The sequence below is a fragment of the Monodelphis domestica genome, chromosome 1 (assembly GCF_027887165.1).
Source record: "Monodelphis domestica isolate mMonDom1 chromosome 1, mMonDom1.pri, whole genome shotgun sequence".
Classification (NCBI taxonomy): Eukaryota; Metazoa; Chordata; class Mammalia; order Didelphimorphia; family Didelphidae; genus Monodelphis; species Monodelphis domestica.
Window position 1 is genome coordinate 395,673,184 of NC_077227.1, and position 25,794 is coordinate 395,698,977.

Below are 25,794 nucleotides of genomic sequence, written 5' to 3' on the forward strand. Positions count from 1 at the left end.
CGTTGGCCAGGAACTTAAGTTTATTTGAGTTCATTTCCCACTGACATCCGTATATGTGGCTCAGGGAAAGGGGTTATATCCTATGTGACCCTGTGTGGGAGGGGGCTTACAAGTATATGTGTGCTTGTCAGGTCCAACAAGGTCCTTTGCTGGATCCCTGTTCAGGACATCCCCTTGGCTTGGGGTGCCTCCCCCTATTTCAGGGTTCTTTTCTAAACCTCCTCTTCCATCTTTGATCCCTTCTTTTTAGAAGCAGCCCCAGGAACTAGGCATGACTAATCTGACCATTTACTTTTGGGATTCCATCTTGCAAAATAGCTGTCCTCATCTGCTCCTGGTTTAGGGACCTCAGTGGGTAATGAATCCTTGTTCAGATAGGGTTTCACTAATGACAGGGAGTTCACTACCTTAGGAATAATCCTCTCCACCTCCCCACCCTCCACCTCAACACCTGGAAAATAGTTAATAAGCACAAAGGGATTGAAAACACTGGTTGGCCTGTGTATATTGAGGTCAAAAAGCATCAGCAGGGTCACAAGCCAGTGGGTGGGATTCAGTGGGATGGGCTATTATTGGATAAGTGCAGTCCATAGTGGGGTTTAGCTGGTAGGGGTCGGTAGGTCAAAAATGGAGTTGGGATCAGTAGAGTGAAATTTTAGATGAAGGGGGGGGGGGGTCAGTAGGGTTGAAGGATTAATAGTGTTGGCCTCTGATGACACTTGCCTCTGGTTCTTGGGCCTGTGACAGTTCAGGCCAAGTGAGAGGCTGGGGCTAGCCTCATGGGTTCTCTGCAGAGCTTGGGACTGAGGGGCAGGCAAGGGAGGCTTAGGTCTCAAAGCGGCTTCGAATCAGTCTAAATTTAGACTTGTTATATTTAGTGATGAGATCTAGCTTGCTATGACCCAGAGTCAGACGTTTCTCCTCCCCAGGAGTATGATTCCGGGTGCCTTCAGGGATGCAGGATGCTCGTGGGCCAGGAACATTGGAGACACCAGGTTCCTGTGGGTTAGGGACAATAGGTACACTAGAAACAACAGATTCCCGTGGGCTAGTGCCACTGGGGATGCCAGCAACACCTGAGTCTGGACTCCTCCTTATCCCCTGTAGCTTGTGGTATTTGGTGATGAGGTCCAACTTGCTGTGGCCTAAGGTCATCCGCTTCTCATCCTCAGAAGCTACCTTGGCCCTGCCCATGGAGTCTGGGGTAGAGATTCTGACTGGCCCTGTCCCCTCAATCCGGAATGGACCATATTTAGCCACAAGGTCCAGCTGGCCCAGAGTTGGCCGCCTCTGTTCCACAGGCTGGTCAATGATCTTGGCATGATCTCCAGAGCCTGGGCTCCCAGAACCGGGTGTCTGAGAACCCCTGGGGAGGAGGTCTAGTCGTCCATAGTTGTGACTGGGAGGGGATAACTTCTTTTCCTGTGATGGCTTCTGACTTGCTTCTGGGACTAGAATAGGTATTCCACATAGGCCCCTGGGTAGACTGGGCTCCTGGCTATGGATGAGCCCATTCTCTGGAAGTCGAGGAAGGGATACAAGATGCAACTGGCGGGAAAACAGAGGGTTCCCTATCCCTGGTCCTGTTACTGGTCCTAGCCCCTGCCCAAGTCCCAGCCCAAGTCCTTCCTGATTGAGAGCTGGGGATGACTGAGCCCAGGGAGCTGTCCCCAATGTGCCTAGGCTGGGTCGATAGGCTGCAGTTGGACTATGGCTGGAGTCTGATAATCGCCGGTGCAGGGGAAAGGGGCCGCTAGCTTGGCGCCGGCCAGGACCAGGGGAACCAGAGGCCACAAAGCCACTGAAGCCCATGCCCCCACCTCCAGGCAATCCACAGTAGGAAGAGCTTGTAAGTGGGGAACACTTGACACTGCCAAGGCTAGGACCAATTGGTGAGGTAGAAGGTGAACTGGGGAGGCCCGACTCAAAAACCAGGGCAGGTGGGGGTAGGCGGGGTGCTCGAGGAACTAAAATATCCTCCTCCCCACCAGAGAAGCCCTCCACGGCCTGAGACTCAGCAAACATGCAGCGGAACTCTCGGTCAAAATCCTCAACAATTCGGCCTCGAAGCTGCAGCACAAGGCTTGTGTGAACTTGGCTGCAGAGCCATGTGAAGCTGAAGGAGGCAGAGAGAGCAGGGGTTAGAAAGCCAAAGGTAAGACACTGAGAAGGGCCTACCACCTTCCACTCCAGGTCCAGCTGTCCCAGATTCCATGTGATCTTAGCCATGTCCTTCCCTTGCCCTGGACCTAAGTTTTCCCTCTGTAAAATAGGAATTAGACCATCCATGATCTCTAAACCTTTGGCAGCAGCATCTGTGTTGAGGAGGCAGAAAAGATATGTCTTAAAAGCAAAAGGTAGAATCCTAGTTCCTGCTTTCCACTAACCACCCAGGTTGCTCCTTACTCCTTGATCTTTTAATCATACCTGTAGCTCCCAGCCACCACCTGCTCACAGTCGATGATGATAAATTTTTCCAGTGCCTGCCCTGTGAAGCGTCGTCCTGCCTTGCTGCAGTAGGTATCCCCACAAATGCTCCGCACACGCATATTCTAGAACTCAGAAAGAGAGGCAGGGTCAGGAGGCACCTTTCTGGCCTCCCAGACTTTTTCCTGCTGACTCCTGACCCTGACCTATCCAGGTCACTCAATTCAACTAATTTCATTTCAACAAAAATGTGTTGAACACTTAGTATATCCATGGAGGTTACTCTGCATGCTCTTAAGGGACTTATATTTTTCCAGGAGGATAAAACATGAATGCAATAAGTATAATATGAAATAGAAGGAAGAGGGTGAAGGAGAGATCAGAGAACTCTAGGAATATCTGAGGTGGATTAGAACCCTAGGAGGATCAGCAAAGGCTTAAAAGAGGAGATGGTTTCATGGAAAGAAATGACAAGCAGGTTAATTAAAAAAACAAACAGTATATGCATAACCCAAACTGCTTGTCAGCTTCGGGAAGGGGAGGGAAGAGGGGAGAGGGACAACAAGAATCATGTAACCATGGAGAAAAAAATTTTTTAAATTAAAAAAAAAAAAACATGGGGCAGCTAAGTGGCTCAGGAAATTGACACCAGGTCTAGAGACACGAGGTCCTGGGTTCAGATTTGACTTCAGATACTTCCTAGCTCTGTGATCCTGGGCAAGTCTTTTAACCCCCAGCCTTTACTGATCTTTCTGCCTTGGAACCAATACACAGTATTGATTCTAATATGTATGGTTAAGGTTTAAAAAAAAATGGAAAGACCTACATGAAATTATGAAGACTGAAATGAACAAAACCAAGAGAATATTATATATGGCAAACAGTAACATTGTCTGAAGGATAACTGAATGTCCACCTCCAAATGAAGAACTGAATGTCTACCTTCAAGTAACAAATGGAAACATGAAAGACATAGTTTTATATAAACATACATACATATATATATATGATTTTTTTTTGGTCAAATGGTACCTTCTTTAGTGTAGGGAAGGGAGGGAAGAAGGGAGATACTTGGGAACTTTAATGTGACAAATAAATAAAAAATGAAAATAAGGGGAAAAAATCCCCAGAGGTATGACTCCTGATGTAAGTCTTAAAGGAGGCCAAGGATTCTGAAAGGTAGATCTGAAGAGGGAGTATATTCAAGGTATGGGAGGTAGTTCAGGCAAATGTCCTAAGAAGAAATGGTGTCAACCTGAATAACCTTGGAATTGCTGTCCCTGGTCTTCCTCTCTAATCCAGGCTAAGTCCTGATACTACTTACTAGTGCCTCCTACTTGTTCTTATCCTTGATCTGATCCTGGCCTTGCTGACACAACACCTCACTGATCCCAGGCTGGTATCCTTGACCCTATGGACTCCCAATTGATTAATCTCTGACCCTACTACTCCTTTCCACTGACCGGCAGGTGGCTCCCAGTAAGATCCATCTTGTAGCACATCTCCAGGAAGTGGTGCAAGTTGTCCTGAGCTAGCAATAGGTAGACAGGCACAGCACGGCGGCCTGAAGCCTCCATCAAATCACAGAGCAGCTCCATGTCTGTGAACACATCCATTACCACAGCCACAACCTGAAGGAGGAAGGAAGTAGGGTCTAACAATGGTAGCAGAGATACTTGGGGTCAGGTCTCAGCTCTGCTTGTCCTCACTCAATGTGCTCCCTCTCAGAGCCTCACTTTCCACAACTATATTATTTTTAGAGACTTGACATTGTAGATGATCATTTTCCTTCTAGTGGCTTCGGTAAAAGGGAGGAGAGTAGGATCTCTGAAGACCTTTCTAGTTCTAAAGTCCTATGTGTTCTTTATGGCTCACCCTGACACCCCCCCCCCCCCATGGTCTCCCCTCTCAGGAATAAAGACTTGCTGAGCACCTATAAGATGGTCCCTTGGACAGCAGCTCCTTAATTCCTCTTTTCCTCTCCCACCAAGGCTAGGGAAATTAATTTGTGATCTAATTATACAGATAGGAACACAGGGGCTCAGAGATAGAGAGGTTGCACAATGAATTAAGCACCAAACTGGGACCTGAACCAATATCTCCTGACTCTGTCCCTGATGGGACATGTCGAAGGGGCGAACCACAGACTTTAGGCTGGAGACTGGCTGAGGAGTAGTGAGAGCAAGGGGAGGAGTCTGAGATCAAAGCAGTTGGGACAGAGTTAATGGCCCTATTAGATGTTATACAGGGCCACCCATGCCCCAGGGCAGTATAAGGAACCTGCCCTGGGAAGTTGAGGGTGAAAGAAGGCACCTAAGACCCTAGGACCAGTCTTCAAACCAGAACCCTTTTGGGGGGGAGAGGTTTAAAGGGGAAGGGCAGGTTTTGCCTCTTCCTCTTCACCTCTCGCCTGTCCTTCCCTCCCATGAGCTAAAGCTCATCAGTTACAGAGCCAGAGCTGACCACTCTCTAGCATCAAGTCCACATTCCCAAATGAACTCTCCCCAAGGCTCCTACACAGAGCCTCTGAGGGTTGTATCCCCTGAATTCCAATGATAGTAAAGGGCAGGGTCATCTCAATGTCCTCTCTTCCCCTACAAGAAATACTCCAGAGAAAAACAGTGGGATGCTCAAGGATATTTTGTGGGGAAGGAGGTAAGGGGGGGGGGGGGTAAGCATGTAGAATCCCTCCCCAATCTTTCCAGTCCTAATTTATCTAACCCCTCATATTTTATTCCCTGAGCTAGTACCTATGAGCACCCACAAAATTTGTAAGCTAGATCCAAAATCTGCCTGGCCTCAACCCTTGACCAGGTCCTTCCAAACAGCCCCAACCCTCTCATCCCTCATCCCTAAGGGCCCTACCCAATCAACTAGTCAAATACCCAAACCCATTCAGTCCTGTACCGTGCGGGCTTGGCTGAAGAGAAAGCGCAGTAAGTCTTTGATGTTCTTGGCTTTGTCCCTCTGGAAGTGGACAACAGCTTGTGTGGGGCTAAAGCCTGTGGCCTGGGGTATCTCGGGCCAGCCCAGGTCCAAGGCAGGTGGCTCAGCATCTGTTGCTGCTGGGAAGTAGGTGCCAGAGGTGGCCTGAGAGATGAGGCTGAGCCGGTCAGCAGGGCCTGAGGTCTGGAGGCCTGGCTTGCCATCTCTATCCTCTCTCTCACCACTGTTGCCAATTTCAGGGCCTCCACGGGCATGATGGGTCATATAGTCAAGGTCCAGGGCAGAAAGGAAGGGCAGTTCCCGCTCCTCAGCGATGACTCGAAGATAGGCAGCCTCCCCATGTTCCAAGAGGGCATCTGCAGCCAGCCGGGCAGCTTCACTGTGTCTTAGGACCAGGGGCAGGGTTTCCCGCCACCAGGGCCGCTTGAGTTCCTCTACTCGGCCCCGAAGGGCTCCCGGGCCCCCAAACATGGTCTTGAGACCTACTCCCAATACCCCTACCTATCCAAATTGCACCCTTAGCCCCAAGGACCAAGCCTTGGGCCTTGGTCACCCCATGACCAATGCTTTCTTGCTCTTACTGGACTACCACAGGGAGAGATGTGAAGAGGCAAGTGCTGTGGCCGCACCCACACTGGGGGGCCGGTCCCAGCCCGCCACCCTAAGTCTGTGCCAGGCTCCGCCCCTGTTGCCCCCGGCCACTTTGAGGGAACCTGTCAGATCAGCCCCACCCTCTGCTGTCAGGACTCGCCCAAACCCCACTGAGCGGATTGGTGAGAGCCAGTGGTTCCCTCCTTGGCCCTTACCCAGTGTCAGCACCAGCCTGAGCTCCTATCCTGTCCCCTTTCATGGCCCAGATGACCCCACTTCATGCCAAGGGCTTGTACATAAATACATACATACTGGCATATATGTAGACACTGACACACCCAGACACCCAAGACCTTGCCTCTTCTCCCTCTCTCCCTGCACCCCTCTGAACCTGGTTGTTTATAACACAACCCTGGCCCTAGGGTAAGAATACAATAGGCTCAGACCTCCAAACCCCAGTCAAGTCCTTATTCTAGACCTAAGTCTTCTTCCTAGGCCCGGCCTGGGACCAGGATGGGGCCACAGTAGGTGAATGTTTTTGTTCCTTAGCCAAGTCCAGGCTGTGCCAACTTTGCAGAGATTGGTTGGTAGTGGAAGAAATCCACCACCAGGCTGTTCTAATTTAGATGTCCACCTCTAGGACCCAAGGAAGATCAGAAGCAATGAATAGAAGCACAGGTCTGGCCTTGGCAGGGCCTGGATTAGATGGAATGGGGCTCTAGGGACATGAGGATATTTGCATGGAGCCAAAATCCTGGGAAAACTTGGTGAGGTTATTTCCCCCTGTCACATATGGCCTAAGGATCTGAAGCCCTGGACTCTTACTTTGTACCTGTTCCCTCTCTAGCCAGACCCGGCAGAGAAGAGGTTGCTGTGGGGCAGGGGGCTGAGTAAGCAGAGCCAGACACTGTGGGAGGTAATGAGGTGCCTGTTGGGGCAGCTGAGATAGCAGGGGCTTCATTAGGCCTCTATCTCACAATCTTATCATTTGGAGGGGGTAAGGGAGGAGTCAGGCCAAGGGTGACTCCAGAACATATACTAGCACCTGTGCTGTGCCCATAGCTGAGTATATGTGCAGCATTATGTATATCACTGCTTCAACCTGTATCTGTGCAAACATGTACCAATAATAATGCCTGGAGATGTCTATTTATATATGACTATATATCTGGATCTCAGTGCTTTATGTATCCCCAGCATGTCTCTGGAGAGATCTCTGATGAGGGCCCTGTTCTAGGGAGAGAAGAGATTGGGCTGAATTGAGACTCAGAGTGGTTGGTTTCAAATCCTGGTTTTGCCTTATTTATTACCCGTGTGTCCTTTGGTAAATCACTTAAAACTCTCAGGCCTTGTTTCCTCACTTGTAAGAGGTGGGATTCAAACTAGATGACCTTTAAGGTTCCTTCTAGCTTGAAATTCCTGATCTGATATCACTGTAATTCTCTGCACTGATCACCTCCCCTTCCTCTCCATTCCCAATTTACAAAAGGCCCTGGTTGTATTTCCCAGCCTCTGGCAGTGGTGGTGGTGCTGGAGGGTAGGTGCTGCTCACAGGGTGTGGAGAGAGAACTGTTGTGTCCTCGGTAATACCTCAAGCTAGTGGAGGAACTTACTTTTCTCTTCTTCTCCCTGAAAACCTCGAACTAATAGTCCCATTCCAGTAAGGCCTTCTGCACACTCACCTCTCAACTACTGGTTAGGGCAAAGTCAGGCTGGAACACTCCTTTACTTACTCACTCCATAAGAACAAGGAACATGACATTTTTTCTGAAAAAATAAACCATGACATCCCTCTAGGGCATAACTCATGGCTTTGCATCAAAAGCTGCCCAAGTGAGCCAAAGAATTACTGAATTTCAAGCCAGAAAGAAGCTCAGAGGGCATCTTTGCAATACCCCAGAGTGGTCATCCAGCTTCTGTGTTTGTTGAATGCACAGACATTTCCTGAGGGCCTATCTGCCATGCCTGGTGTTGTGGGCTACAGGAGATGAAGAGATGAATGAGACTCCACAGTAAGTAAAGAATGTATAGATTAGATACAAAGGAGTCACCCAGGAGTAAGGTTAATAGTTAATGACTGAAGTCCTAGAATTAGTTAGGTCGCCCTTCCTCTGAGGTGATGGGAGAGAAGGGTAAGAGGGCACTAACTGGGAAGGTCAAGTCTAACTCAGGGACATGAGGGTGGAGAATTAAGAGTGTGTGTGTGTAGATTCTGGCCTGAGCTACAAGCCCCCCTGGGGGAACGTGTTGGACACAGGGCTCTTAATTACTATTATTAACAGAAAAGAAAACATGTACAATGGTATGTCAGGCGCCAAGCTGGCATCGATCTCTGGACACAGAGGCCACTTATCACCATCTACTGTCTCCACACGGTTCTAAGTGGTACCTTGGCAGGTGATTTACCATCATCATTTAAGAATGGTCACCAGGCCAAGAGGTCCACTTGGGGCCAAAGATTTTGAGTCTCATTAGGGCTTATAGTAGCAACTATAGCTATTTTTTTCTACAGAGAACTTCAAGGCATAAACTGTTTTAAATGCATTATCTCATTCTAATGGGTGAGACAACATGCAAACAACTGAATAAACTAGCTATAGATTGGAGATAATCTCACAGAGGGAGGTCACCTATGGAAGGTGAGATTTTGAAGGCAGCCAGAAGGCAAAATGAGAGAATATTCCAGGTAAGGGTTTGGAAAGCCAATGAAAATGCACTGATTTGGGAGACAGGAGTATCTTGGGTAAGGAATAACAAGGAAGCTAGTGTCCATGGGGGTAGGAGGTAGAAAACCGGCAACCTATGAAGGGCTGGTTTAGGAAGGGCTTTAAAAGCAAGCACAGAGGAGTTTATATTCAATGCTGAAGGTCAACAGGAAGCCACTGGAGTTGACTGAATGAGGATGGGAGAAGTGACATGGTCAGGCTTGCATTTGAGGGAGATTGCTTTAGCAGCAAAATAGAGGATTTGGAGTGGGGCCAGATAGGACAGGGACATCCACTAATAGGCTACTGCAGAAGTCCAGACATGAGGTGTTGAACCAGGGTGCCGGCAGTGTCAGATGACAGAAGGACGTATATATGAGAAACAATCAAGGAAAAATTGGACAGGTATTGACAAGAGATTGGATATAGGAAGGGAGAGAGTGATTAGTTAAGGACCTTAACTAAAGGGTTGTGACCCTGGGTGACTGAGAGGACAGTAGTTTCTTCCACAGAAATAGGATAATTATGAAGGTAGTTGGGGAGTGGAGTGGGAGGGGGTGGGAAAGAAATAATGAAGCTGAGATTCAAAGCTAGGCTCCAAGAACTTAAAACCAAAAGTTGGAAAGGATCCTTAGGGATTATATGCTTGGCCTCAAATCCCACCTCTGTCACTGACTAGCTCTGAGTCTTCATTTCTTCATCTCTAAAATGGAGACCATATTAACTCTTATACCTACCCTAAAGGGTTGTTGTGAGGCCAAAATGGGAAATGCCTATTTGCAAGCTTTAAATATAATGTCAGTCATTACTTATAATATCCTGAAGATGATAAAGAGCCATAGCAAGGAGAGCTTTTCTAAAATGTGTCTCCCTAAGAAACATGCTCTACATTCAGTACATGCTTCACTGTTTGCTGAATGTGAATCAGTGAATGAACTGAATGAAAGATGATATCTAAATAGATTTCTAGAGGTACTTGGGCTGGCCACTTCCAGGCCTTGCTAATGAAATTAGGAACAGTAACAGTGCCACCTCTTCCCATCTTTGCCTGCCTGCCCAGGCAGATGAGGGTTGGCAGGTTGATGCACCCCTTCAGAAAGCATGGTGATCCCAGATGTAGACATTCCGAAGGCAGAGATGTTGTCCTGGTCTCTTGTTCTCTCCCTGGAGACCCTGCCAAGGGAAGGCTACATTTCTTTGGCTCTACCCTCCTTTGCAGGTGCTCTAACAAGAAAGTGGATCCACCAGGGAGGGAGAGGCATTCTCTCCCAAGAGAGGCACAAGAGTGGGTCACCAGTACCCTGCCCTTCTCCAGTAGGGGCAGCTTGGACAAGTCAATTTCTTTTCTCTGGTCCTCAGTTTCTTCCTCTGTGAAATGGGGATACCTGTAAACACACCTCACAGTTACAGGGAAAGAATCCTGCAAGTCATAATGTGAACTACTACAATGATAATTTTGATATAGGGCTTTATGGTAATATCATCATCTCACTGGAGCCTCACAATAGTTCTATGGGAGGTAGGTACTCATAATGCATAACAAAGCTGAGACACAGTATGGTGTATCAGCAGCAAGTTCCTCCACATCTATAAAATGGAGATTATACTATTCAGGGGACTATGATCGCTCTGTCTTTCCAATTTAATATCATCAAGTTCCTGGGGTAGGCAGGGGCAGGTACAAAGAAACAGTCTTTGCCTTTAAGGAGCCAACATGCTACCATTTGTGAAAAGGCAATCTTCCCTAGAAAAGTGAGGGGTTATAAGGAAAGCACATTGTAAGTCTGAAAGCATTTAGAGAAATGGGAATCTTCATTGAGGCTATTTTATCTTTTTTAGCTGCTACCAGCACTGACAATTGACTAGATCACTCTGACAACCCATTTGCTTCTCTCTCATTCACTCTCCCACTCTAGTCCACAGGCTGATGGACCACAACTACTGCAGACCCTTCTTTCTAGTCTCCTCACACACTTCAGCCTAAAATGGTAGAGGCTGATATGGCAGATGTATCTGGTTTTTTTCCCCATTTTTTTAGAGAGCTCCTTACCTGTGCTCTCAATGGCAATATCTTCATTTCTCTTTTAAAAATATTTTTATTGATATCTTTGGTTTTAACATAGCTTCTCCCCCTACCCAGAAAATCAGCCCATACAACAAAGCATACTATCCCTTCAAGTTAATGTCCTCCTTCTCCCCAAAACTTTCAACGTCTGTCTCCTTCCTTTCAAAATATTCTAATCTCTCTAATGCTCAAAAACTTCCTTTCTCCCTGCTTTCTTCCAACTTTAGTCTTCTCTTTCCTTCAAGTCAGACCTCCTAGTGTTTCCACTCTTTCTTAAACTTCCTATTTGGCCTCAGGATTCCCTTTCACTTCCCACTAATGACAAAATCAATGGCATTTTCTCAGTATTTAACCTCAGAACTCTCACCTCTCACTCTCTACAGCTCTAACATTGTCACCATTTTGGGGCGCAATTCCCTTGGCTTCCCCCTCATTCTGACCTCCAGGTTCTCCTCCTATCTCTCAGATGAATTCTTGCATATCCTTTCACGCAAACCTAGGATGGGTGAATATTGTCCAAGACTTGGATCCTTTTTCTCCACTCAGTACCTCAAAGACTATTCTAAGTGTAACAACTTAAAATTTTCACCTTTGTGGCATGCGTCTTCTACTTTGGCTTCTCACCTGAATTTCAACCTTGTGTTACCCTTGAATTTCTCATCACCTCACTTAATATGGCAAAATGGGGCTCATTGTCCTTCCTGCAAATGAGCTTCCCTTCCCAACTTTCCCAAATCACAAAATCTGAATTGAAAGGCATCTCAGAACCAGCCTCATCCAAAACATTCCTGACCAAATTGAAGCTCTGGAGCAGAGCTATCAGATGTCAGCCCCGCAAGTAGGGCCAGAACCAAAATAAAATGTCACTGGAAAGGTTTAAAAAATATTTTATTTAAAAATACAACATAACACAGATAATGTTAATTTATCTAAGTCTCTCTGCAACCCAAGAGACTCCTTTTTCTATTTGAATCTGAAACCACTGGGGCAGCTGAGTGATTCAGTGGATTGAGAACCAGGCCCAGAGATGGGAGGTTCTGGGTTCAAATCTAACCTCAGACACTTCCTAGCTGTGTGACTTTGAGCAAATCGCTTAATCCCCATTGCCTAGCCCTTATTGCTCTTCTGCCTTGGAAGCAATATGTAGTATTGTTTCTAAGACAAAAGGTAAGTTAAAAAAAAAAATCTGAAACCACTGCCCTGGAGCACATTCAATAAGAAGTCATCTGACCTCCTCAAGAATCCAACCTGTCTTAAAGCAGCACCTTCCCTTTTTTGCTGGAGGAGCATATTACTCCCTTTTTGTTGCAAAAGTTTTTCCTTCCTTGATAACATTTCTGCAGCTTTTACCTACTCCTCTAATTTTGCTTTCTGAGGTCAAGCAGAACTATTCCTCTATATGACAGTCCTTTAAATACTTAAAGATAGCATCATGTTCATCTGTTCCTTCTTCTCTCCTACCACCCTGGCCATTTTTGCCTGAATCTTTTTTGCTTGAAAGTAAATATTTTAAATTCAATAACTGCTAATGTGGCAGATGAGGCTCTGTAGTGTCCTGGTCATCTTCTTCTGTATGTCCTGTATTTTATTAATATCTCTCCTAAAATGCAGTACCCCAGAAGAGAACTAGTACTTCGGATGGAGTTTGCCCAGATCAATGTAGGCAGGGACTATTACTTTCCTCAGCCTGGTCACTATGCCCCCTCAATACAGCTAATGATTAAATTCACCTTTTTTGGCTACCATATATATCACAATACTGACTCACAGAGCTTTCACCTCCTGATTTTCAAAATGAATTGCTACTGCCCCCTTCTTGTACCCTGATTTCTTGAACCTAGCTGTCAAAGATTACATTTGGTCCCATTAAATTTCAACTTATTAGATTTGACTGAACATTCCATCCTATTGAGATATCTATGATTCCTGATTCTCCTCCAAGGCTTTAGCTATCTCTAGCTTTGAGTCATCTGAGAATCTGAGAAGATAAGCTTATTATCCATGATTTTATCTAAACCACTGATAAAAATGATAAACAAAAGCAAAGGACTAAAAACATTCCTGGGGCTTGATCAAAATATTAATAACTACTCTCTGGGTCTGAACATTTAAATAATTCCAAACTACATAATGGTGCAGCCCATATAGCTTCATCCTTTCTAAAAGAACAGCAAAAGAAACTTTGTCAAATGCTTTGCTGAAATCTAGGCAAACTACTTACAACATTCTCCTGATCCACAAGTCTGGTTACCCTATAAAAAAAGGATATGAGGTTAATCTGGCATGACCTGTTCTTGATATGTGATGATGGTTCTTTGTGATCACAGATTCCATTTCTAGATACTAATTAATCATCCTTCTGATACCTTTCTAGAATTCTTATAGGAATTAAAGTCAAACTCATTGGTTTAAAGTCTATAAACATCACTCTCTTTCCTTTCATAAAAATTGGAACAATAGTATCTTTCCAATCCAGAAGCACTATTCCCATTTTCCAGTCTTTTAAAAATCAGCAGTCATAATCCCTGGTTCATTCACAACTCTGAGATGTAACTCTGGGTGAAGTCACAAGGAACCAATAGGTGTTTGTTTTCTGCAGCCTTGGATTTCAACTCTTTTATTATCTACTTTTGGTCTTTCCTTTTCTAATTCTTTCCATCAAGGATAGATATCACCATTCATCTGGGCCATAGGACTTTTCATCTAGAATGAAGTTATTCCTTTTCCCTCCCTCCTTAATTATTTTGAATTAACTCATCTATGTGCCATGTTGGATTTCTCAGAGAATGCAAGCAACTTTAGGGCAAAGATTGTTTTATATTTTTGTCTTCCTGTCCTTAGTCCCTTGCAGTTCATTATAAGCAAAGAAATATTTATTTACTTGAATCTAAGGCAACTTTGACTCCTCCCACTTGTTGGGTTCCCATGTTGAGTCACTTGAAAATTCATGACAATCTTCCCTCAATATATATATATATATATTTTTTTTTTTTAAACCCTTATATTCTGTCAGGGCTGGGCAACTGAAGTTAAGTGATCTACTACCCATGGTCACATAGCTAGGAAGTATCTGAGGTCACATTTGAACTCAGGTCATGACTCCAGGCTTGGTGCTTTATCTACTATGCTACCTAGTTGCCCCCTAATATCTCTTGAATATGTGCCTTTCTCTTCATTCTCCCTGCCTCTATTCCTATGACCTTATTACTTCCTTCACTCACCTCTTAATTGAACCGTTTCTAATGTTTTTACCCATCCCCCCAAAACTCTTCATAAGATGTCATTTTCGTCATGCCAATATTATTATCACCAATAATAAGTCACATTTATTTGGCTACACAAGTATTATCATCACCATTTAATAGATGAGGAAACAGAGATTTAGACACAGTAAGGAAAGAATAGAACTGAGCTTTGAAGTCTGGTCTCCTGACTCTAGTGACCTTTCCACCACCCCATATTTCTTTTCAGTAGGTAGTCTCTTATTCAAGAATTTACCCCAGTTCACCTACTATCTACCAGCTCAAGTCCATGTTCCTCAGTCAGACAAAAAAAGACAACTCAGGATTTATAGATGGAAAGTACCTTAGAGATTATTCTGCCCAACTTAATTTATTAATGAGGAAACAGGTTCATAGTAGGAAGTGACTTGCCCAAAGTCACACAAGCTCCAAATCCAATGTTTTTCTCTCCCTACATATCACATGAAGTGCCTGCTATTACTACTAGTCCACCTTATCTATTTCATCTTATTTCTCACTCTTCTTCACCATGGTTCCTCCACATATTAGACCTTGCCCCTTTATACACCCTATTTCTTTCACTTATTCATTCTATTCTCTAGCATAGAATGCCCTCTCTTTCCTTTGCCTACTCATTGTCTTCAGCCTTCAAAGTTCAACTCATGTTCAAGTAACCCCTCTTTTTTTTTTTAACCCTTATCTTCTGGCTTAGAATCATGGGGGTTAAGTGACTGGCCCAGGGTCACACAGCTAGGAAGTGTCTGAGGCCAGATTGAATTCCCATTTCTAGGCCTGGCTCTCAATTCACTGAGCCACTTAGCTTCCCCACACGTAACCCCTCTTAATTCCTCCAGGATCTGTGTAAGTGTTGCTCTGTCTTTACATCATGGTAATTTGTTAGACATTCTCTGAATTTTAGATCCCATATCTGTAAAATGGTTCTACCAATTCCTATATTACCTATCTCACAGGACTAGTATGAGAATCAAAAGAGATCAGATACATTGAGGACTTTCTAAACTATAAAACTACTCAATCACTGGTCACCATTCTCTGTTTTCAGATTTCCATTCTGTCTTTTGCAGGCAGAGACTTAGATTTCTACTGATTTTTTATAATTGCTAAGCTTTAAAAAAAAAAAAACCGTTATTATTTCCTACATTGCTGAAAATAAAGAGGGTGATCACTAACTACTCAAGGAAATAAGTTGGATATCTAGTCAGGTGAAGGCAGTGAACCAGAAAAGGTAGGGAGAGGGGAATGCCTAAGAAGAGAGCAAGCATGTGTATAATCTAAAATTATATCTCTAATAATAGAAATTATATATTAAAAGATTTATTAATGATCATTAGAAATCAAGAAATAAAAGAAAATACAAAGTAAAGACCATGTGCCCATAGCAGTTCAAACATCTGCCTTACCACCATCAAGCTCAGGACAGGAAGTAAAGAGCTGGGACCCTTCACATCCTAGCCTATTATCCCCTGTCTACAGGAAGGACAGGAAGTCAGTGGGCTCCTGGGAATTGTAGTTCTTTCTTTAGGGTACCAGATTTTCAATTATACACATCAGGATTTCAAAGACATGGCATCTGGAATACAGTTGATGAATTCACTTTTGGTCATCCTTCACTTCCCCCATATGGGAGAATTCCATATATGAAACACTGGCAAAGTTGGCCAAAGCTCCATGGTCTCAAGGACTTGATGGGACACTGCATCCTAAGCCCCTTCACTGGTGGGAAGGTCCAAGGCTTTTCCTGGTGTAAGGTGGGCAACTGGCCCAGCTATGTGACATGGAGTTGTAGAAAGAAGCTCACTTGGTATCCTAATGCTGAGACCTAAAAAGTAAATAACATCTCCGGCTATTTCTACATTTAGAGAAGCACAGTGGCCAGAAGGCCTGGGATGATAAGTCTTGTTATACTTTGCCTTGATCGGGCCATAGCTAGAATATTATGTTCATTTCTGGGGCATTTCAGGAAGAACAAAGACTAATCAGGAAATAATCAAAGCAAGGGAATTAGGATGGTGAGAAAACCTGAGGCCACATCATATAAGGACTCAGTCAAAGAAACCAGACATACTTAGCCTGAGGAAGAGAAGGCTTAGAGAAGACATGACAGTTGTCTTTAAATTCTAAAGGCCTGTCAAAAGCAGAGTAATTAGACTTGTTCTGATTGGCTCCAGTAGGAACTAGGACTTATGTGTGGAAGTTATAGGGGTTCCAACAATGGAATGGGAGATTTTGTAAAGTTGTGAGCTCCCTGTTCTTGAAGTAAAGGCTAGATAACTGCTTGAAGGGGATGTTGTAGTATCGGGATTTATGCTTTAGATAAGGGTCCTGCTAGAAGACATATAAATTCCATTCAGATCTAAGATGCTATATAATTCTGTGCCTGAGGTCTATGGCTCTGTGAGACTAGAAAGTTGCCAAGGGCAGCAAAGGGGTTAAGGTTTAAATAACTGTTTTATATATGAATTAATGTGTGGAGCTGGGAGCCAAAATCTGTTCCATTAATTTTTCCATCTATTCCAGGAGCAGTTAGGTACACACAGTAAAGTTTATTTTGGTATACTTCACTCCATTAAAAATAAATTAATCAGCAAATTCCTGCCTTGCTCAGCCCTGGTTTATGTGAATATTGCCCAGCTGTAATGAGTTACAAGGTGTTATTATCTCACACACACAGGAGGCTTCTCTCTAGAGCTCAACTTGCAACAAAAGCATCTTAAATAAACTGAAAGAAGGCTGTTTGGTTTGTAATGTTTTCACAGAAGTGGGATATATACCTCACACATATAGAGTTTCTTTATATGACTCATTTTATAACAAGTTAAATGTAGGAAGTTTGCTTTGGGGAAAAAAATGAACAATATGACTTTTTTCCTCCCCCAATCCCAAGAAAATCCCCTGGGAAGGTGGCTGCATCCAGAAAGGGAGGGGACAGGTCCCCAACCCCTAAGCCTGGTGATGGGGGTCATTCTGAATTTAGGCAGAAGGGCAAGCCAGTTGGGGAATATAAAGAGGAGATGGTGCAGGGCTGGGCCCCAGACTTCATCCCATTGCTGCTGAAAGGAAGAATCCCTCTTCCCCTAGCCAAATCTCCTTAAAGAAAGAATACAGAAGAAAAGATAAGATCATGTTCTTCAGCTGGCACATCAAGGTGGACTCAGAGAGGAAGGCATGCTGTCCTTGGTGCACAGTGAGGTCCCTGAGGGAGATAGGAGGTGAGTAGTGCCTGGGGCCTGGCTGTACTCAGAATGACTAGGGTATTTCCAGAAAGAGAATTCACTTTGTGGGGAAGGGGCATGAGTAGGGACGAACTCCTTGGGAGGTTATCCTATCCTTACCAATGACTCTAAGGTGGGAGCCTTCAGGCAAAGATAGGAATTCACAGCTTATGCTAACCCCACCTCAAATGACTTTCCAGAATAAATAAAGAAAAACAGTGGCAGAGATTAATACTCTATTTCTTTTAATTCCCAACTCAATGCTATGCTTCATGGAGGGACAGATACATCCCAACCCATCTGCTCTCAATAGCACTGCAAAGAGTTCCAGGAGAAGAGAAGGCCCAGGGCTGGGGGCACCTTCTGCTTCCACCTCCCCATTAAGGGCCCTGGGGAAAGGATACACACACAGCCGTCTGGGAGTTTGGGGGGGGGGGTCCCCTGTAGGATTTCTTGGAGGGAAAAGCTCTTTCCCAGTGAGTTTCTTGAGACAGCTTGTATGTCTCCCAACACCCTGCTGCACAGTGGCCCCACCCAGTACCCCCCAGGCCAACTCCTGGGCACATTAAAAGGGAAATCAACACAAACAGGGGCCAGGTGTTTTACAGATGTTGTTCAATGGTTAATCCGGCCTCTTCCTGCTGGGCCCAGGGGCGGCAGGTACCTTGTGCCTAGCTTCTTCACAAGGGCAGCTGCTCCGTAGCTTGGAAGGGCCACCCCTCAGAGACCTTCATCATTGTATGTTGGCAATTTGGGTTTCATAATGCTTTGGGGATTTTTCTCCACAAGAGGGCGCCAAGATACCTCTCCAGTTAGGAGAAGTTCTTCACCATTAATGGAATCCAGGTACTGCATCTGCAAGGGAGGGGTAGAGAAATGAATGCCAAAGCCTTAAGCTGGAATAGAAGCCCATCTTGGTTCAATGGTCTTTTTCCTCTTAAATAAGAGTTCAGGGAGTTGTTTAATACAACACAGCTTTCTAGATTGCCTCGACCTGAGATACCTTTTACCACAGAGGATTGTAGAGGCAGATGTCCCTAAGATTACTCTAGGGAGTGCATATATGGAGGTCTTTGGGGACTTGCACCTATGGCATCTTCCAGAAATCAGAGGACCCCACCCTTTACTGGTTCATCTACCCAAGCAATTTCTCTATAGGGGAACAAGCCTGGCTCATTCTGCTTCAAACTTCTACAGAATTTCAGGAGGATAATTGGAAGAGATCTGGATCTCAGAAACTATCAAGTCCAACTTTGTGATCCATGTAGAAATTCTTTATAGCATACCTGACTGCTGGTTATCAACCTCAGCTTTAAGATCTCTGATGCTGGCTGTCCTGATGGGGAGCTTATTTCTTGAGGCTTCCCACTATATAGATAGCTCTACTTGTTACAAAGCTTTTCCTTATACTGGACTAAAATTGACATCCCTCTAATACAATCTTCTCCTTCCTTCCCACCAATCTCCCAGCCTCCAGCCCAATCCCCGACTTCCTTGCTTTCTCTCTTCTGAAGAAGAGAAGACATGTAGGGAAGAGAGGGATAAAAAGACATATAGGGGAAAAGGCATTAGAATTCTTCTTTTAGACCCTGACAGGCAAACTGTCTCACTGTGGACTAAGGGGGTGGGGGGTGAGAAAGAGAGAGACACACACAGAGAGAAAGAGAAAGAGAGACAGAGACAGAGAGTCTCCTAGTAGAGGGTGGATGGTGGATTGTCATGTGTGTGCTAGTGGGGAATTCTTATTTGTATGGATTAAACCAAACGATTGTGGATGTCTCTTCCAATTTTCAAATCCTGTGATTCTAATAAAGGTGTCTTCATGGACTCCAGAGTCCTCACAGATTGTGGAGCTGGGTGGTGAATCACAGTCAGCCTTGGAAGAATCCTTACAGAACTCCTAGTCTATGGGTTCATAACCTTTTTTGGGTCATGGACCTCCTTTGGCAGTGTGATGAAGTCTGTGGACCCCTTCTTAGAAACATGTTTTTAAGGGCATAAAATAAAACATCCAGGCTTACAAAGGAAACCAATTTTATTGAAGTATACTTATCAAAATATTAAAAAATACAAGTTTATGGATCCAAGATTAAGACTCCTGATCTAGCCTGTACCCTTCATTTTACAGCCGAGGAGACAAGAGGCCCAAGAAGGGAAAGAGCGTGTCCTGGATCTCAGAGTGAGTACATAGCTAAACTAGGGCTAAAACCCAGGTCTCTGTTTGGGCCCCCATCCAGGACTCTTTCCATTAACTGCCTCTGTGCTGGCCAAGGGGGGCATCCAGGAACTATCTGAGAGGCAGGAGACAGCTAGTAGATTCATGAATCAACCCAGCCAGCTAGAATCTTAGGTTTGGAGTCTTTTAACTGAAAAACTGGGAAACTACAGGAAAGCCACATCTTTCTTCCTTATTTCAATAAGGATGATATAATAATACTTGCTATGTACATTGCTTGGGGAAGATTACAGTCCTATCACCACAAGCCTTCTGGAAACTTTGGAATCACAAGACCATAAGTATAAGACTACCCTATCAAATTCAAGTCGCCAACTCCCAGACTCTACCTAAGCTAGCTCTCTCCCTGAGGATGGTAGCCAAACCTGCCCTTCTCTGGGTCAGAGCTGTGTGCTCAGGAGTTATGGTTTTTTTAAAGGGGTAGATGTGGGAATGTATTGAGTGGGAGGGAGGAGAGAGAAAAAATAAATGCTTGTTAATTCAAAAAAAATTTAAGTGGAGGAGGAATTTTCGGTTTAAAGGAATTAAAGTTTAACAGTGGGCTCTAAGGAATGGAACTAAAGACCAATAAAGGAGATTCAATTGCTGCCTGATGGGTTTACTGCCACAAAGAGGCATAGGCCAGGGATTCCCCAAAGGTAACTGCCTTGCTAGCATTTAACTAGGGGTCAGTAGTCTTTGCAGCCACAAGTTGTCCATGATGAAATAGCTAGGAAAGATTATAGAGCACTGGGCTGTATGTATGAAGGCCGTATGGGCCTTTTCAGAACATTTTTAAATGAATAAGATAAAATATATGATTACAAAGGAAACCACTTATAATAGTTACCTAAACACCCTTTTTTAAAAGAGTTTAAGTTAATAACACTTGCCTTAAAGCCCCAATCCATGATTTATTACTTAGATAACACTTTATACTTCATTTGCTTGGCATTTAACGCTCTTCACAATCTGACTCCATCTTTCCTTTCCATTCCTACCTCTTACTATTCATTCCCTTGATGACACCCTATGTTCCAAACCAACTGGATTACCTTCTGCCCAACAAATATGCCCTATGATTTCCCATGTCCTTGCTCATCCTATTCCTGGAATGTCCATCCTCCTCCTTTAAGCTTGCTGAAGCTGAATCTTCATCCAGTTCTTTAAAGCTCCTTGACCCCACAGTCTACAAAGATTGTTATCCCACTCTCTAGATCTTTAACACAGTATTTTTTTTTATCTCTCTAATTTATGTATCATATAATATTGTCTACCATTTATGGCTTCTCTCCTTCCACCCCCCACCCCCACCCCAATTAAACTCCCCAGGGGCCAGAACCAAATCTCATACAAAGTCTTTATCTCTTGGAGCACTGAGCACAATATTGGACATAGAACCTAGTACATGCTTAATAAACATTTGTTGAATGAATAAATGAGCAAATGATTGGTTCCACGTCAATCTGATGTTTTAAACAAGATGGTAAGCTCAGTAAAGGTAGGAGCTACTACTGTCTTCATCTCTTGAATGTAAGCAAACATGCCCTTGATCAATACTTAGGGATGACTGATCTGGCCTCCTCAAATTTCCTCAAGACTGGACAGCTGATCAGTCAGGCAGAGAGCCATGGTGTTTTATCACTGCAAAAGATGCTGTCCTGTTCTCAAGTAACATAGCACCCATGGATTCAGGAAAATAACTGGTGCCAAGAGAATCAATCCATGTTTATTAAGTGCCTACTATATGGAAGGTCTTATGCTAAGCATCGAAGATACAAAGACAGCTGTAATTCAGGTCCTGTTCTTTAAGAACTTATAAATTAACGAGGAGGAAAAATACACAAATAGTTATGATACTAAGGAAAGTACATAACTTTAAAGTAAAGATCTAGGAAAAAGTGGTAGTAGACATCTGAAGGAGAGATATAAAGGACACAAAAAGGAAATCAAAGATCCAGATGGATACTGCAAATCAGAGGATGGCTGGTTCTAAGGATAGCAGGGGCAGCTACAAAACTGAGAGGGTAGCAATTTCTAAAGGGATTACTATCTTCTGAACACAGGACGTCATCTGTTGATTTTTCACCTAATACAAATTGGCAGAGTTTACAAAAAATTATTCAGTTTCCTGAAATGGGAACCAAAATGAGAATCTTGAAGCACCTACCTGTTTCCTCACATATTCCACCAGTAGCTCTAATTGCCGAGGGTCATCACATTTCTGGTTAAAAAAAGTCCTCCAGAGAGCAGCAGCCAGTCCACGATCATCTGATAAGATTCCCTATAACACAATGGAGTTGAGAGTTGGATTCTCACAGAGGAGGTTGCCCTGAGTCATGGATCTATAGGCCTAGGGCACTATACCCAAAAGAGCTCCAAGCAGCTGGGCCAATGAGCTGAGTAGGTACCCTCTCTAAACACTGTGTAGTCTGGGTTCCTTTCCCAAACACGGGGAAGATATGTCTCTGCCAGGGCTGCCCCTCCTGTCACAGGAGAAAGGGCACATAGGCAGGGTCTTTGGAGGGTATAAGATGAAACTACATCATGGAGTGCTAGTGACTAGGGACTATAGGCTAGCATGCTCTAAAGTAAGAATGTCTAATCTTTGTTTTGTGTTGTGGAGACTATGAAACCTAGGGATGTCTTTTCAGAATTGTGTTTTTAAAGATACAAGACAAAATATATGGGATTACAAAGGAAACCAATTATGTTGAAATATAGTTATCAAGATATTTTTCCCATCCAAGTTTGGAGATTCCCTGAAATCTATCCACCACCTCTTTGGCAGTCTGCAGACCCCGAGTTAAGAAATCCTAAAACAGAGACCAGTCAAAAAGTCTCAGAAACCATCTAGTGTAGCTGCCCAGTGTTACAGAGGAGGCAGCTATGGCCCAGAGAAGAAAATACTAATATAATCTTAAGACTGCATTAAAAGCGGCAGTCCAGTGTCCAGGACCAAGGAAGGGACAGAAGGGTTTTGCTGCCCTGGGTACTAAATCAGGTCTGGAGGCCACATTTTCTCAGTCATTGATTAACTGGAGAGCATTCAGAGGAGGGCAACAAGTATAATAATAGACCCAGAGTTCATGCCATGACAACTGGCTAAAGGCCCTGTGAATATTTAGCCTACAGTAGAAAAGAAGGAGAACAGGATAGCTTACTTTCAAGTATATGTATCTGAAGGGCAAGAAAGAATAGACTTGTTCTTCTTGGTCAGGGGAGGGGAAGTGGCGCCAGAACTAGGAACCATACATGAAATTTACAGTTGCCTTGAAGGGAAAACTTTCTAACGATTAGAGGTATTTACAAGTAGAATGGGCTGTTATGGGGTAGTCTGTGCCCCTTCATGGGAGGTCTTCCAACAAAGGCTCCTGGAGCACTTTGTTGGGTATGCTGTATCAGGAATTCTCATTCAGGTTTGGAGCAGTCTGGATGGTCTCCGAGGTCCTTTCCATCTCCAAGATACCATGAATGGAATGTGGGCAAGCTCATGGTAGAGAGAGGATGAGAGCCCAGAACTCCTTCCACAGCGCCCTGGCATGATAGCAAAGTGCCACGTAGGAGGCCGAGTAGAAAAGTGGCAGCAGGGGCTTTACATCTGTGTTTCCCCCAGTTTCTTCCACCCGTCAAAGTAATAAGTGTTATTCCACCATGGAGAGGACATATGGTATATTTGGTAACAGCTTTGAACTGTATTTCCTAGTTTAGTTATCTGTAACCATGGTAGAAACGATAGAGGTCAGAAAGTACTTCTATATAACACATGTCATTTGACCCTCCAAGTAGCCTTATGAGGAAGGTAATGGGGTATCTACATTTTAAAGATGAGGAAAGTGAAGCCTGGAGAAATGAAATGATCTATTCAAGATCATAAAGTGAATAAATGGCAGATCTGAGAATAAAACCCATGTCTCTAGACAAGTGCATGAAAATAGTTTTTCTCCAGGTTATCTGCCATCTTCCGTTTGAACAGTGGCATATATTTTCAAGAAAAGGGATAGGAACCAGTCTATGAGGGATAACTTTTTCTTTGGTCCTTATGGAACTAAAAATTGCCATGGTAGTTTCATTACCACTATTTTTTTAACCCCCTGTATGAGCTAGCTAGCAGTCTAGTCTAGCTTAGCCTAGTCTTTCCACATGCAGAGGAAAGGAGAGCCCAGAAACATTATCATAGATAACAAAGGGTGATGATACACAACTTGGTTTATGGGTATACTTCACAGTGCTCCCTACCACAAACCCAAGGAACCTTCAGGGGCTAAGTACGGTACATGCCTTGGTACCCAAGAATTTTTACTTCCCAGCCCTTTTTTCTTACTTTCCAGTCCTTTGTTTCTGTGGCTCCAGGATAATCCTAGAGGCATCATAATGTGATAGAATGAGCCTTGGATTTACCATCAGAAGACCTTGGTTCAAATGCTAATGCTGCCACTCATAACCTGTATGACTCTGGACGAGTTGCCTAAACCCTCTGAGCCTCAATTTCCTCCCTTGTAAAAAAGAACGGAGGCTATTCTAGATGTTCTCTAGGGTCCTTTTCAATTCTAAATCTATGATCCTTGAAAATGGAGCCAAGGATCTTTGGCTGTGAAAAGCTGCTGCATCCTGCTGGCTTCAGAGACGCTCATACACAAAAGTTGGCCATAGCCATTGATTCATCAATCCACAAAGAGTCTAGTCCTGCTGTCACAAGCTACATACCTTCATGGGTGCTGATGGATTTGGCTGAAAATGCTTTACCTCAAACATCCTTTGATAAACACCCCCACAATTCAACAGCCTGGCCTGGAAGCTAAGGCAAGAGCCAGCTTCCTCCAGAAGGCAGGGCTGGGGCCCAGGGACAAGCTCAGGCATGTTGTGGTTTTTTTGAGCACTTGGCTAATGAAACCGCCTGTGTGCATGTGTCTGAGATGCCCTCGGCACAGGCTGCAGTGGGACTGGCACAAATATTCATATAATGTGGGGCACAGGCTTCAAGGACTGGAAGAACAGAGAAGAGGATTAGAAAGGAAAAGCCAGGGAGCAGTATCACATAACAAATAGTGCAGTCTTAAGAAAGAAGGAAAGGGGACAGTGGGCACAGGTCAAGGTTTTAGTTGAGAATCACTGTAGCCTGGAGAGAAAAGAAAGGGAGCCTAATAGTCATAACATTAAGTCAAAATAATAATCCCTTACCTCAACCTAGTATTTTATGCTTTACATAGCATTTTCATGCACATTAACACTTCTGTTTCTCACAGCAATGCTAGATGTAAGGAAAAAACACATTTATACAGGGAGATGGGAAACCTGAGTTCTAGTCTCAGCTCTGTCAATAACCAGCTAAGGGAAAGGTATGTTTCTTCCCCTATCTGGAACTCAGTTTTTCTTCTGTGACATGAAGAGTTTGGTCTAAATGATCACCAAGGGTCCTTCCAACTCTGAAATATGATTTTCCAGTTTCCCTTTCCAGCTCAAGTTCTTCCAGTCTCATAATTATACCCCTTGAACAAATTCTGGCCTGACCAATCTTTAGCAAGACTGCAAGTTGAAAAGGAGGGATTGCCATCTTTATTTTCTGGCACCCTCTTTTTCACGATAATGCCTAACGTAACAGCTATGCATAGGGAAGCATTTAAACACTTTCTGATTAGACTGCAAAATGGGGATAATGTGTGCATGGCCTAACTCCTACTCAGATTGCCTCAAAGAAGATAAACAGAAATCTATTCAATGGCTGAAAAAAAGTATTTTGAGAAACATAAAAATGCACCAAGAAACTCCACCATTGGAAAAACAGGTTGGGAATTTGAATCTCTGAGATTTCATTTGGGCTCAGCACCTGGGCTGTATGCCCCTAAGTTTAATAAACCTCTTGGTGCCCCATATGCGAAGTGACAACTTCTCTTTCAGAGCCATCACCATAGTTCACTGGGGGTAAAGGGGAAACTCCCAGTCATCTGAAAGTCAAAGAGAGAATGGGAGAAAGAGTTTGAAATGCCTAGTAGGTAATTTGTGATATGTGGCTGAAGCTCAAGACTAGGGCTGAATATATACCTAGGAGTTAGAGACATTAGCACAAAGATAACTGGTAGCTAAGGAAGAAACAGACTGTAAAAAGGGAAGAAAAGAGAGACCAAGAAAGAGATTTAGGGTATATCAAAGTGTGTGTGTGTGTGTGTGTGTGTGTGTGTGTGTGTGTGTGTGTGTGTAGGATAGAAATGATAAACTGGCAAACTGAAAAGGAGTAGTCAGACAGTTAGGAGGAGGAGGGCCAATAGATATAACTATTATAAATACCCAGAGTTAAGTACTGGAGAAAGATTGAAAAGGATCAGAAACTTGAAAAGGGCATTAGGTCTAGCAATTAAGAGATCAGTGTTAA

The 25,794-nt window shown here is 44.0% G+C and overlaps 2 protein-coding genes and 1 long non-coding RNA gene across 5 annotated transcripts in view; 1 reads left to right on the top strand and 2 right to left on the bottom strand.

Annotated features, from left to right (window-relative positions):
- Nucleotides 1-25,794, top strand: part of LOC103106541 (uncharacterized) — a 38,948-nt gene that overhangs the window by 1,194 nt on the left and 11,960 nt on the right. For all 3 annotated transcript variants that reach the window (XR_001625925.2, XR_001625923.2, XR_008917358.1), the window contains exons 2-4: nucleotides 1,992-2,155; nucleotides 17,076-17,206; nucleotides 19,338-19,388. This is a non-coding gene — a long non-coding RNA (uncharacterized LOC103106541). The remainder of the gene's footprint in view (nucleotides 1-1,991; nucleotides 2,156-17,075; nucleotides 17,207-19,337; nucleotides 19,389-25,794) is intronic.
- FAM83C (family with sequence similarity 83 member C) lies at nucleotides 3-15,302 on the bottom strand. The gene is made up of 4 exons (XM_001381858.5): nucleotides 5,335-15,302; nucleotides 3,891-4,058; nucleotides 2,428-2,552; nucleotides 3-2,116 (listed from the first exon to the last, which is right to left on the bottom strand). The coding sequence occupies exons 1-4, from the start codon at nucleotides 5,842-5,844 to the stop codon at nucleotides 826-828; spliced, it is 2,094 nt and encodes a 697-aa protein (XP_001381895.2). The 5' UTR covers nucleotides 5,845-15,302; the 3' UTR covers nucleotides 3-825.
- Nucleotides 17,438-25,794, bottom strand: part of LOC100032469 (ubiquinol-cytochrome-c reductase complex assembly factor 1) — a 147,570-nt gene continuing 139,213 nt past the window's right edge. The window contains exons 9-10 of the mRNA XM_056822136.1: nucleotides 21,595-21,708; nucleotides 17,438-18,064 (exon numbers count right to left, since the gene is read on the bottom strand). Of these exons, the coding sequence (XP_056678114.1) occupies nucleotides 17,930-18,064; nucleotides 21,595-21,708 (249 nt within the window). The 3' untranslated portion in view covers nucleotides 17,438-17,929. The remainder of the gene's footprint in view (nucleotides 18,065-21,594; nucleotides 21,709-25,794) is intronic.

Bases quoted from the DNA above. Each gene is read 5' to 3' on its own strand.
- FAM83C (XM_001381858.5), bottom strand. From the start codon at position 5,844: ATGTTTGGGGGCCCGGGAGCCCTTCGGGGCCGAGTAGAGGAACTCAAG. The intron at 4,059-5,334 runs GTACAGGACTGA...TTCCTCCTTCAG, and splicing joins TCTTCAGCCAAGCCCGCACG to GTTGTGGCTGTGGTAATGGA. The intron at 2,553-3,890 runs GTCAGTGGAAAG...TCTGAGTTCTAG, and splicing joins TTACTGGGAGCCACCTGCCG to AATATGCGTGTGCGGAGCAT.